At 37.6% G+C, this 14074-nt stretch overlaps 1 protein-coding gene across 1 annotated transcript; it reads left to right on the top strand.

The window, feature by feature from the left end:
* The first annotated feature begins 206 nt into the window (after positions 1–206).
* On the top strand, positions 207–12346 carry HSPA13 (heat shock protein family A (Hsp70) member 13). The gene is made up of 5 exons (XM_003895619.3): positions 207–315; positions 1892–2232; positions 5047–5260; positions 7615–7782; positions 9156–12346. The coding sequence occupies exons 1-5, from the start codon at positions 291–293 to the stop codon at positions 9821–9823; spliced, it is 1416 nt and encodes a 471-aa protein (XP_003895668.1). The 5' UTR covers positions 207–290; the 3' UTR covers positions 9824–12346.
* Positions 12347–14074: the final 1728 nt, after the last annotated feature.

Below are 14074 nucleotides of genomic sequence, written 5' to 3'. Positions count from 1 at the left end.
ATTATAAACGCCAGTCTCCCGCCACGGCGCTCCTCCCCCTCAGCCTGACTGGTCCTGCCGGCCGTTGCGTGGGAGGGGGACTCAGTCGTCACTGGCAGCGGTTGAATGGAGGCTCTTTGCCCCGCGCCCTCACGGTAGAAGAAGTCTTTGCTTTCGTCAGAGTATAGCTTCTCCGATTGCCTCAGAGCAAGAGGACTACATTTCCCAGGGGGCTGCGGGACTGCCGGGCGGAGTGGGGGCGGTGCCTCACGTCTGGTACAGTCATCACAAGCCTGTTCGGCGGGACTGTGATGGCCAGAGAGATGACGATCTTAGGTGGGTTCCCGGGGGTCCTTGTTGCTCTTGCGGGCGTAGAGGCGATCCGAGGATGCCAGCGTGGGCAGGGGTGGTTGACTCACCTCCTGGATCCAGCTGGAGCAGCGGAAGGGGAGTCAGAAAGCTGACTTAGAGGCGGTTTTTGGCTGTTCGGAGTGGATGGGGGCGGGGACGCCTCTAGGAGGGCCCCGGCCCCTGCAGGCCAAGGTAGGGTAGACGGCGACCAGCTGTGTCCATCCCAGGGACATCAGGCTTAAGGAGGCGTTCCTTTCAACAGCACCTAGGTTTTTGAATTGCCTGTTGAATTGGGGCAAGCTATGGAAGGCTGCGAGAACGTGCACCTCCAGGACCCCTTTGTGGAGGAAGGGGGAGGAGCTACATCCGGATCTGTTGGCTCACGGATGCTGAATTTGGAGGGATTCAGGACTCTGATGTATAGCTCGATCGATGCTTTTTCCATCAAATCGGGTTTGGAATTACCTATCCCCCACCCACACAAACACCCACCCCGCGTCTCCAAGGTGATGAAATGCTTCTAAAATGTTGCCTGTAGCTGGAACGGGAAAGGGGGATTTGCACTTGGTTTTATTTCTTTGAGTTATGTGTTGATGAGGATGAGCTAACAATTAGTAATACAGAAGCCTGACAATTGACATTTTGGGTCATATGTAATATGAGTGGACACAGGTGTATAACATAGCCTCCTGATACCAAATACGAGATTAACTAAAAACCAAAGGGGCATCTTTCTTCACTTATGTTTACAATCTGCGTGGCATTTGTTCCTACTCTTTTTTTCTTCTTTTTTTTTTAATTAGTATTTGTTGGGCATCTGCTATTCCGGGTCTGGGGGATACAACAGTGAACAAAACTTGTCTTCAGGAAGCTTTCATAGATATTGCCATCAGGGTTGCCCACTTTTATGCTTCTTCTCCTGTAAATATTACCACTGCAAGGAGGATGTCCCTAGTTCATACTTAAATACTTAAAAAGTTAACTATGTTCTGTTATGAAGTGACAGTTTCATATCTAAGGAACTTTCAAAATCATTTTATCCGATTTATCCATTTCATCCTTTTGAAAGGGAAAAGGAGGTGAGATACGAAGATAGAATTTTAGCCTTACAATAATAAAGTTTTTGTTGTGAGGATTTTAATAATGGAGCTTTTTAAAAAATGATAGTCGAAGCTTTTTATAAAACTGTAAAATCTAAATATCAATTCATCAAGAATATTAGATTATATCTGGCTTTTGCTCCAGATAAATGTTTCTTGTCAGCATCTGCACAAATATTATTGAAATGTTTTTACATTTATTACATTTATTAGAGAATGACACAAACATACAGTTATAGGGTTTTTTGTTGTTGTTTGTGTTGTTACTTCATTTTAAATTTTATTATAACCAGTTTACATTTTGAAAAACTTGCTGTCTGAGAGGAGTGTTATCAATAGTCCTATTAAAAGTTTTGGAGTTTGTCTTTTTTAGCCTTGTTTCGACGAGGGACTTTGCTACAGTAATTTAGTACATTGTACTAGTTTGAAAAAATACATCTTTTAATTTTCCTGTATTTCAGGATCGGCTGTTTTGACCCTCCTGTTGGCTGGCTATTTGGCACAACAGTATTTACCATTGCCTACTCCTAAAGTGATTGGTATTGATCTTGGCACCACCTATTGTTCCGTTGGGGTGTTTTTTCCTGGCACAGGAAAAGTAAAGGTGATTCCAGATGAAAATGGGCATATCAGCATACCCAGCATGGTGTCTTTCACTGACAATGATGTATATGTGGGATATGAAAGCGTAGAGCTGGCAGATTCAAATCCTCAAAACACAATATATGATGCCAAAAGATTCATAGGCAAGATTTTCACCCCAGAAGAGCTGGAGGCTGAAATTGGCAGATACCCATTTAAGGTAAGTGATTAATCTAAAGTCTGTATTAATTTTAGTGTACCCTTTTAGTTAATGCTTTGACTTCATGTCACAAAACATTCTATCTCGTCTAGCTGAATCTATTAATACATGACAGTTCTGTTATCTCACATAACAAGAAATTCCGCGGCAGCTCTAGGATGAGTTAATCACTGACTCCATAATGCTAACAGGTACTTAAGGCCTTGCCATTTTCTTGCTCTCCCATCCTCAGCATGTCTTGCTTAGCTGTTTCAAGCTAGCAGGAAGGTTGATGAAGCCCTGTGTACCATAGATAGATATTCTGTGTGTGTATGTGTACATATTTGTATACATATAAAGAGAACATACCAGGTGTGCCATTTTATGCTATTTAATATGTCATGGATAATTAATAGGTTCACATCATTATCTTTAATGATTTTGTGGAATGACTATTCCATTATTAATTAGACTAGTCTCTGTCAGTGTACCTTTTTGTGGTTTTTCACTAAGGTTGGAGATTCAGGTAATATCCTTACACACTTATCTTTGTACACTTCTCTGAAAGTTTCCTAACTTGAATACTAGAAGTCGAATTCATAGGTCAAATGTGTGCATGTTTTTAAGGCATTTGATTTATATTGCCGGTTTGCTCACCAGAAAGGTTATATGCTTTTAACCGTAATTTTTTAGAGTGACTGTATCTTCACTAGTTATTTTTTTAATCTTTAACAGTCAGATAAGTGAAAAATAGTATCCTGTATTAATTTTCATTTCTTTTGTTTTTTTAGTGAGATCAGAATTTTTAGAATTTTATTGATATTTTAATTTTCTTTTGTGGTCCATTTTTTGTTCTTTTCCTTTTTTGTTTTGGTGTGTTTTTCTTTTCCTTAGTGACTATAAAAGACCTTCATCATATGTTTTTGTTATCTTTTCCTTACCTTTTTTTTCCACTGATGTTTTTGAGCTGGATGTCAAAGTTTAAATTTTTGATTTTAGACTTTTACCATGTTTACTGTAGCCTATCCCATCCTATCCACTGGTACTTTTTTTTTTCCTCTTAATACTTTTATGTGAGTGTTTGTTGGTTTGGATTTTGCTGCTTTTGTTTTTTTCTTTTAAACATTTAAAGTTTTTTTCCATGTGAAGTTTTTCTTGGAAGTTATGAAGTGAAATTCTAAATGAATTAGTTTTTTGTTTGTTTGTTTTTGAGACGGAGTCTCATTCCGTCTCTCAGGCTGGAATGCAATGGCATGATCTTGGCTCACTGCAACCTCTGCCTCCCAGGTTCAAGTGATTCTCCTCCCTCAGCCTCCCGAGCTGGGATTACAGGCGTGCGCCACCACGCCTGGCTAACTTTTGTATTTTTAGTAGAGACGGGATTTTACCATGCCGGCTATGAATTAGTTTCAAAATAGATAGTTGTTTCGGTGTTGCTTATTGAATAAACCTATTCATAAAAATTTTCAAATTTTTCATTCGTTTTCAAAGAAAAAAAAATTGCTCCCTGCATTTCTTAGGTTTATTACTTTGTTGTTTTTTGACTTCTTTTTTGGGATTCTTTATTGACTTACAATCTTTAATGAAAAAGTCATCTAAAGCTATGTATGTCCTCTGAATTACAGCTTTGGGTACATTACTTATTGACCTCAAAACTATTTAAAGTTTCTAAGTGACCTGGTTTTTTTGTTATTATTTTTGTTTCATCTGGGCACTGATGGTTCTGGTATGTTTGTTTCGTAGTTTAATATTGTCCATATAGCTTTTTTTATGTTTTCCCCAGACTAGTGAAGTACTTTTTGGAAGGTCAGTTTTTCATAATGGAAACCTAACCATGAGACCTAAAGTGAGAAAACATTCTTCTAATTTCTTAGATTAGTTCTCTTTTGTATTTATATTAATACAACCTCGGTAAAACTAGGATAGTATTGTTTAGAGTTAAAATAGTTTTTTAAATGTATACCCACATTATCGGGGATAATGAGCTAATGCACAATACATGTTTTCATGGGAAACAAGAATGTAAATGAGATTTGATTCTTAGATAAGTACATAATGATATACTAAAATTATTCTTGTTAATATGTACTAGAAAATTATTTCAGTTATCCATTACTCTTAGAAACAAGAAATTTGGGGAAAAAAGGGAGAAGATTCTGAGTTACATACTTGAATGAGCAACCTTCATTTCTTACATTTCATCATTTATTTTTTCTTTATTCAGAAAACATATACTGAGAATCTTTTGTGTTCTAGTCATGTGCTTGGTGATGAATTTTATTCTGCTGTTATTAAAAACTAGTGTGGGCCAAGCGCAGTGGCTTTCACCTGTAATCCCAGCACTTTGGGAGGCTCAGGCGGGCGGATCACAAGGTCAGGAGTTCAAGACCAACCTGGCCAACATAGTGAAACCCCGTCTCTACTAAAAATACAAAAATTAGCCAGGCATGGTGGCACGCACCTGTAGCCCCAGCCACTCGGGAGGCTGAGGCAGGAGAATTGCTTGAACCCGGGAGGCGGAGGCTGTGGTCAGCCAAGATCATGCCACCACACTCCAGCCTGGGCAACAGAGCAAGACTCCATCTCAAAAAAAAAAAAGTAAAATAATATGTATTCATAGTATAAATTTGAATGTATAACATTTAACAAGTTCTAATGTTGGTGAATGTACTGGATAGATTACAAATGCATTTTTTTATTTTGTAAAGATAAAGGTAAGTTCTCAGGAAGTCTAGCATTTATGTATATATGTATGTCTGTCTGTATATATATACACATATATATGTATATATACTTTTACTCTTTCATTTACTTATTTGCAAATCCTATTCACAGGTTTTAAACAAAAATGGAATGGTTGAGTTTTCTGTGACAAGTAATGAGACCATCACGGTGTCCCCAGAATATGTTGGCTCTCGACTATTGTTGAAGTTAAAGGAAATGGCAGAGGCCTATCTTGGAATGCCAGTTGCCAATGCTGTCATTTCTGTACCGGCAGAATTTGATCTAAAACAGAGAAATTCAACAATTGAAGCTGCTAACCTTGCAGGTAACAGTACCCTTGACTGAGATGCATTTTTCTCAAAATTGTGTTGGGTTGAAAACCTTCTGTAGTAAGATTTACCACCTCCCAAACCACACGATAGTCAAAATAAACAAACTATATGGTAGGTGTATTAGGGTTCTCTAGAGGGACAGGACTAATAGTATATATGTATATATGAAAGGGATTTTATTAAGGTTTATTGACTCACACTATCACAGGGCGAAGTCCCACAGTAGGCTGGCTGCAAGCTGAGGAACAAGGAAGCCAGCCTGAATCCCAAAACCTCAAAAGTAGGGAAGCCAACAGTGCAGCTTTTAGTCTGTGCCCCAAGGCCCGAGAGCCCCTGGCAAACCACTGGTGTAGGTCCAACAGTCCAGAAGCTAAAGAACTTACAGTCCGATGTTCAAGGGCAGGAAGCATCCAGCACGGGAGAAAGATGGAGGCCGGAAGACTCAGGCAGTCTAATCCTCCCACATTCTTCTGCCTGCTTTTATTCTAGGCATGCTCTGGCAGCTGATTAGATGGTGCCCACCCAGATTGAGGGTGGGCCTGCCTCTCCCAGTCCACTGACTCAAATATTAATCTCCTTTGGCAGTACCCTCACAGACACACCCAGGAACAATATTTTGCATCCACCAATCCAATCAAGATGATAATATTAACCATCACAGTAGGTAAAGTAGATGGATTTTTAGACAGGTTTATAATTTTGAAAGCTCTATAGCACAATATAAAATGTGTATGTAATAAGAACCAATCAGATAGCTACAGGACAAAGGCTCAAAGAGAAAATGGACACATGTTAGCAGTGAGGCATTCTTTCTTCTAAATTCCATTAATGTTAAGGTGAATATAATTTTTAAAATAAAATCTGAGGTAGATCATTTAATGATTTAACATTTAATGCCATTGAACCAATATTGAGGGCCTTGCTAAAAAAAGAAAGAAATCTTTGTTCTCATGGAACTTACATTCTACCAGAGGGAAACACAGAATGAGCATAAAAGGTAAATTTAATAATGTTTTCAACCTCTCCATTACTGATATTTTGGGCCAGATAATTCTTTATTGTGGAGGACTGTCCTGTGAACTACAAAATATTTAACAGCATCCCTAGCCTCTATTCACCAGCACCCTCCTCCACCAAGTGGTGACAATGAAAAATGTCTCCGTATGTTGCCAGATTTCTTCTGGAGGTAAAATCCTGCGTTGTTGAGAGCCACTGATACAATGTATATCAGAAAGTAACCTACTATGAAGAAAAGAGCAGGCTAATGGGTCCAGGTTGCTTTTGGTGGTCAGGGGATGGACGACTTGTAGAATTTAAATAGAGTGATCAGGCAAACCTCATTGAGAAAGTAACATTTAAGCACATTTGAAGAAAGCAAAATCGTTAACCATGCAGACACATGGAGAAAGTGTGTTGTAGGAAGAAGAGATGGCCACTGCAACAGCCATAAGCTGGGAATTTGCTGGTACATAGAGGATAGGAAACTGGTCAGTGTGGCCAGAGTAGAATAAGTGGTAAAATCAGAGAGCTGAAGGGAAGGGTGTTGTGATCTTTGGAGTAATTCTTTAGAGTTTGAATGTTGTCATAGCTCCTGATACATAATGCCATATTACTTTCCATACCACTCATAAGTGTGACATGTAGTTTAAAGCAGGAATTTCATTCAAAGAAACCTGATCTTTTACCTGCTCAACATAAGCCTCTTTAATTTCCATAGCACTTAAGTGATAGTATATAATGATTAATTTTTTTTTTTTGAGACGGAGTCTCGCTCTGTCTCCCAGGCTGCAGTGCAGTGGCGCGATCTCAGCTCACTGCAAGCTCCGCCTCCCGGGTTCCCGCCATTCTCCCGCCTCAGCCTCCCGAGCAGCCGGGACTACAGGCGCCGCCACCACGCCCAGATGAGTTTTTGTATTTTTAGTAGAGACGGGGTTTCACCGTGTTAGCCAGGATGGTCTCGATCTCCTGACCTCGTGATCTGCCTGCCTCGGCATAATGATTAATTTTTATTGCTCATATATTCCAATGTAGAAGACGAATGTTAGAAAAGGCTGGGAGACATTTTGAAAATTAAGTGTTAATTAATAAAGAGTAGAATGACTTATTCCACTGAACCTTGACTTTTATTTCTTTATATTGTAATCTTTCAGAATCATTTTAAAGATACCATTTAGAAGAGCCTGTGTGTACTGTTCCCATTTCATGCTTCTGTTCGGTTTGTGACTGCTCTCGTTATTACTCATTGGTGGAGTTCATGTCACAGAAGACACAAACATCCTGTGAGTGGGAAGAGATTACTTTATCGCATCCTCTCATGAGTTTTTCTTCCCTTCAACCAATCTTACAGGACTGAAGATTTTGAGGGTAATAAATGAACCCACAGCGGCAGCTATGGCTTATGGCCTCCACAAGGCTGACGTCTTCCACGTGTTGGTGATCGACTTGGGTGGAGGAACTCTAGATGTGTCTTTACTGAATAAACAAGGAGGGATGTTTCTAACCCGAGCAATGTCTGGTAAGAAAAATGCAGGGAGAGGCTGGGCACCGTGGCTCACGCCTGTAATCCCAGCACTTTGGGAGGCCGAGGCGGGCGGATCACGAGGTCAGGAGATTGAGACCATCCTGGCTAACACGGTGAAACCCCTTCTCTACAAAAAAAAAAAAAAAAAAATACAGAAAAATGCAGGGAGAGTTGAAGAAATTTGGGCAGTGCTTTCTTTAACATATCCAATGTGTAGTGCATCCTCCTTTTCCCCTGGAATTCTTTGACTTTATTTTGATAATTTTCTGTATATGTAATTTTATACCACCATTTGTATATATTTACTGCCAAAAGTTAAATCTCAAAAAATGACTGGGCATCCTATAAGTCAAATAAATACATTGCCCATTACCCAGTTAACGGCTCATGGAGCCAGTAGGACTTTTCATGGTGATGGTGAAGAAAGGAAACAGAGGGCAGAAACATTTATTTAAAATGAAGGGTGATCAGTATATTTCATTTAATATGTTTTATAGAGTAGATGTCTTTAGAAAATCGGATTGTATTTTTCCCTAGGAAATGATAGGATTTTGCATTCTAAACCCTTTCTTTAAAGGTTTTCGTTTCGTTGAATGTAGCTTAAGGGATTCAACCTGTTTGACGAGTTGAGTTGTAAGTTATAGGTATTCTAACCTCTGCATTGTTTTTTCTCTTCTTCGAATCAAGTTAAATACCAGGAAATTATATTACATTACTCTTTTCCTTTGAAATTATTTATCTAGTTTTCAGGTAGAAAAGTAGAAAGACCTTTTCAGGTCCTACTAATCAGGCAAGAAAAAATGAAAGGAGAAAAAGAGATTAAATACCTACTTTTTCATTATAAGAAGCACTTTCTTCTGTTGAGAATGACATTCAGTGTTTTTAAATAGCTACTTATAAGCCAATCTGTATTCTTAATCTCTATTTACTGAAAAAGTATTTGATGCTGTGAAGAGATACTTCCTTTTACATAATTTAAAATTTTGACCCTGATGTGCACTAGTTTTTAAATAGTACTTATTTGGGTTAAGATAGCTTTAACCCAGTTATTATTTTTTAAATTTTTTTTTATTGATTTATTTTGTAGAGACAGGGTCTTGCCATGTTGCCCAGTCTGGTCTCTAACTCCTGGTCTCAAGCAATCCTCCCACCTCAGCCTTCCAAAGTTCTAGGATTATAGGTGTGCGCCACCATGCCCAGCAACACAGTTCTTTTTAACCAGTCTTTGTATGAATAAAATTGTAATGATACGTGAAACAGGGATTTGTTATTCCCAGAATATAGTTGTTACATATACATAATAATATACATGTATACATACACACATATGTGCGTAACTATATTAAACTTTTTTATTTTTCACTCAGGAAACAATAAACTTGGAGGACAGGACTTCAATCAGAGATTGCTTCAGTACTTATATAAACAGATCTATCAAACGTATGGCTTTGTGCCCTCTAGGAAAGAGGAGATCCACAGATTAAGACAAGCTGTGGAAATGGTCAAATTAAATCTGACTCTTCATCAAGCTGCTCAGTTGTCAGTATTACTAACGGTGGAGGAACAGGACAGGAAGGAACCTCATACTAGTGACACTGAACTGCCAAAAGACAAACTTTCCTCAGCAGATGACCATCATGTGAACAGTGGGTTTGGACACGGCCTTTCTGATAAGAAAAGTGGAGAAAGTCAGGTTTTATTTGAAATGGAAATATCACGCAAACTCTTTGATACCCTGAATGAAGACCTGTTTCAGAAAATACTCGTACCCATTCAGCAAGTATTGAAAGAAGGCCACCTGGAAAAGACTGAGATTGATGAGGTGGTTTTAGTTGGGGGCTCCACTCGTATTCCTCGGATCCGTCAGGTCATTCAAGAGTTCTTTGGAAAAGATCCCAACACATCTGTAGACCCTGACCTAGCAGTGGTAACGGGAGTGGCTATCCAAGCAGGGATTGATGGAGGCTCTTGGCCTCTCCAAGTCAGTGCTTTAGAAATTCCCAATAAGCATTTACAAAAAACCAACTTCAACTGAATTCTGTAGAAATAATGGTTATTTGTGATCTTGTCTGGTGATCTCTTCCCGTTTATCAGATTACCTTTTCCACAAAAGAAAGTCTCTTTCTAAAATATCACAGATTTACCTAGAGGGCAACATTTAGATACAGGAAAATTTTACATGGCGTTTTGTCTTAGGATTAGACGTGTCCAAATTGATCCTATTTGATTTTGGAGAGATCCTATTCTAACAAATACTCTAAAATGATAAAATTGAGGTACAGCTCTCTTATAAGAATATGGATGACTATATTTTCTGGATTCTGGAGATTGATAACCATATGCACTTAACATTATATTCTAGAAACATTAAATAGTGCCAATTATGAGATTTCCAGTTCTTACTAAATTGTATTAGCAGGAGCTGGTAATTACTTGTATTATCACATGTAACTAATAATTTGAACTATACTTGAAGGATCTTGTCAGGTATTTACAGTGGTTGGAAGATAGCAGTATTATTAGCATACGCTGCATACATAATAGCAACTGCCATATTATATAACAAATTTACATTCACAAATTCAGTATCCTGTTAAGTGTCATATTCTTGTAATCTATATTCTCCAGGAGTTTTATGCATTTAATAGATGAATTTATTTTGTTTCTAAAGGCATTCAAGTTTTTCAGCACCATATAGTAGAAATACCCAATTTATATTCCAATTCCTTTATGTCCTGTACATCATTCTCTGCTTGGATTTCCATTATTCTGTTTGGTTAGAGAATAAAATTGGTAATTGCATTTGAAGAATGTGTTAATGTCAGAGCCATAATTACTATCTCATTTTTGTTACCCAAGACCTTTGCAAACATTGGCAAATAGCATCAATTACCTACTGTATTTGTTTTACATTTTGGTTTCTTTGTTTATATTTTCGGTAAGCCCTGGGGAATATAGCATGTCATTGAGCTACTAAATGGTTTTGGTTCCGTTTTACTGAGATTTTTCCTCATATTTAGTTTTGAATGAGGAAAATGTGTTCAATTATAAAAGCTGTGTTATTGTTTTCTATTATTATTTTTAAATAATTACACTTGGACTATTTTCAAACATTAGGTTGGTTATGATGAGAGCAAAAAATTTGTGAATACTGGAAGTAACGTGGAAATCTAATGTGGAAGTCATTGTGGCAACGTTTCTACAAATCGGCATTTGTAGCAGAGTTGTTGGTTTTTGTTGTTTGTTTCCTTTAAGAAAAACCACAGATACCAAGAAAGAAAATATAACCGTTTGATTTCTGTCATACCCATTTTATTTGAAGATATATGGATATATATATATATATACACACACACACACACACACACACACATTTTCCTTAATAGAGGAATGCTTCATATTATTCAAAAATTATGTCCTTGTCACAATTTTTGTTTTTTAATGTAAAGTATGTCTGCTTTATCCATTGCTGAATTTGATAGGATGTTGAATTGCCAGTCATCGAAGAAGGAAACTGAGCAAATTCATTTCAACAACATCAAAATATTTCAGCTTCTCATAGTAAAAAACTGAATGTTACTAATACTTTTCATATCTAAAAAAAAATTATTAGCAATGAAATTGCTGTTAAAACTCAAATTTCAATCAAATACTTTTGTGTACAGAAAATGTCAATAGTAGGTAGATAGAAATGTATAAAATGTTTGTTGAAATGTTTTAGAATGAATGGAGAAATGCCAAAGATGAATTCTTCACTGCATTATGAAAATATTCCAAATGTTCTCTTGGACTTTATATACATCTGTAATAGATTTTAGAATTGAAAAGCTCTTTGTGAAGGTCTTCTAAAAGTGTTCAGTTTATCTCAAAATCTCCATATATAGGCTCAGCTTTAACCTAAAACATAGAAAAAACCCTTGAATTTCTCAAACGTTTGAGATGTTCAAGACAGTCTGTTAATCTGTTAATACTTTTGGAAACAGTTGACAACATAGGGCAGGCAGCTAATCTCATGTACTAAAGTTGGAATTTAAATAATTTCTATTTGCAAATTAGAATGACAGTGTTGGAATTTGGAGGCAGTAGTTGAGCATATTCTCTAGTATATAGCTACACCTTTAATAAAATGAAAGAATGTGTTCAATCATATTTTAGTGGGCTATTTATAAATAGTCTTGAAGTCAATTTAGTTTATTTATTTAAAAGATAATGCATCCTGAAAGGGATCATTTATGAATAACAATCTGAAGTCTTTTCCTAAAAAAACTTAATACACTTTAGTTGTACATTTAGCCAGTGTTATTTGAAGTACGTAACTTTTAAAATATTAAGTGTCTTGTATGATTAGAATATGTGAATGAGTAATTTATTTTGTATCCGGAATGTTTTGGTACTGTGTTTTCACTCAAACCACTGACTTAACAGATACTACTGTGTATAACATGTACTAAATATTACAGTTATTGTGCATAACAGATTGTTCCTCTTCTATTCATGTGTATACAGGCAATTCATGTTTTAATGTAAATAAATACCATTTTGCAGTTTGTTTTTTAAACTATGTACTTTTTCATTCAGGACTAGTCTGGAGTATACTTTTCAGGCATATAAATAAAAAAGTGAGGATGGAACTGATTTGATGCCCTAGGCACTCAATCTCAATAACTGTGGCCTAGTTGTTCCTGAAATGTACATTTCTCTATATCCTTTGTATTGGTTATATGCTTCCCACTTATTTCTCTAATTTAGAAAAGACAGTTCTTGTAGCATATGAACAGTGTCTTCAGAATTCTGAACACCAATTCATGGCTTCTGACCATGGTGGAGCCAGAAACTAAGCTAACCTAATCTAGCTAGTTAATAAATAATCCTGCATAACAGGATTCCTTTGGTTGATGGTTAATAAATATTTCTCTAACCAAAGTTTATAGTAGTCTTTGGACAAATAAACAATATATTAATTGTGTTTTGCTTTAAGAAATTCATTTGATTAATTTAATCTTTTAACATGAGCCTTTAGATAATGACGGTAGACTTGACCTTGGAGAGACTCAAATATGTGAAGGAATACAGCAATAGTTCATATTTATCTTAATTAACAGATAGTGCCTCACTGAGGTAGGCAGCCTCTGATGTGGGATCCAGTGATTCCACCTTGTGGAATTAACATCCATGTGTAATCCTATTCTCTTGAATTTGGGCAAGAGATAATGACTCACTGCTAATGAATAATACGGCAGAAATACTGGGATGTCATTTCTGAAATTAGGTTTAAAAAAGATCAGCTTCCTTCTTGGTTGCACCTTCTCACTGGCTTTCTCTTTCGGATCCCAGCTGCCACATTAAGAAGACCATGTAAAGAAGCTGTTTTGGTGAATACAGGTGTAGAAAGACACCCTAGAAGATGAGAGGCCACATGGAGGCAGACAGGTACCCCCCAGCTGACAGAAGGCACGAATTTCCAGCTACCTGAGACAGCCTTCTTGAAATGAACCCGGCCGGGCGCGGTGGCTCAAGCCTGTAATCCCAGCACTTTGGGAGGCCGAGACGGGCGGATCACAAGGTCAGGAGATCGAGACCATCCTGCCTAACACGGTGAAATCCCGTCTCTTCTAAAAAAATACAAAAAACTAGCCGGGCGAGGTAGCGGGCGCCTGTAGTCCCAGCTACTCGGGAGGCTGAGGCAGGAGAATGGCGTAAGCCCGGGAGGCGGAGCTTGCAGTGAGCTGAGATCCGGCCACTGCACTCCAGCCTGGGTGACAGAGCCAGACTCCGTCTCAAAAAAAAAAAAAGAAATGAACCCTCCAGCCTTACTAAGTCTTGAGATGATGCAGCCACAGTTGACTCTTTGAATGCCATGTCATGAGACACCTTAATTCTTGTTTTGGCAAGAATTATAAACAGTTTGAACTACCAGGTTCCTGACCCACAGAAAATGTGAGATCATTCATTTCTGTTATTTTAAAGTACTAAGCTTAGGATTAATTTGTTACACAACAGCAGATAATAGAGTTCTTACTATGGCACTGCTCTAAATATTTTACTAATACTAATCAATTTAGTTCTAGCACCATTTGAGGAGGTACTATTATCTGCATTTTCAAATAGGGAAATTAAGGCATAGATATGTTAGGCAGTTTTCCCAGGATTACAACTATTAAGTGAGAAAGTCAGGATTCAAATCCAGTCTATGCTTGTAATTCCAGTGCTGTGCTGCCTTATCCATTACAGAATACAATCCCATAGTACCTTTTCTGTTCAGTTACCAAACCTGGATAGTATCCAT

Source organism: Papio anubis, chromosome 4, assembly GCF_008728515.1.
Source record: "Papio anubis isolate 15944 chromosome 4, Panubis1.0, whole genome shotgun sequence".
NCBI lineage: Eukaryota > Metazoa > Chordata > Mammalia > Primates > Cercopithecidae > Papio > Papio anubis.
This window is presented reverse-complemented; position numbering and strand designations above follow the sequence as displayed.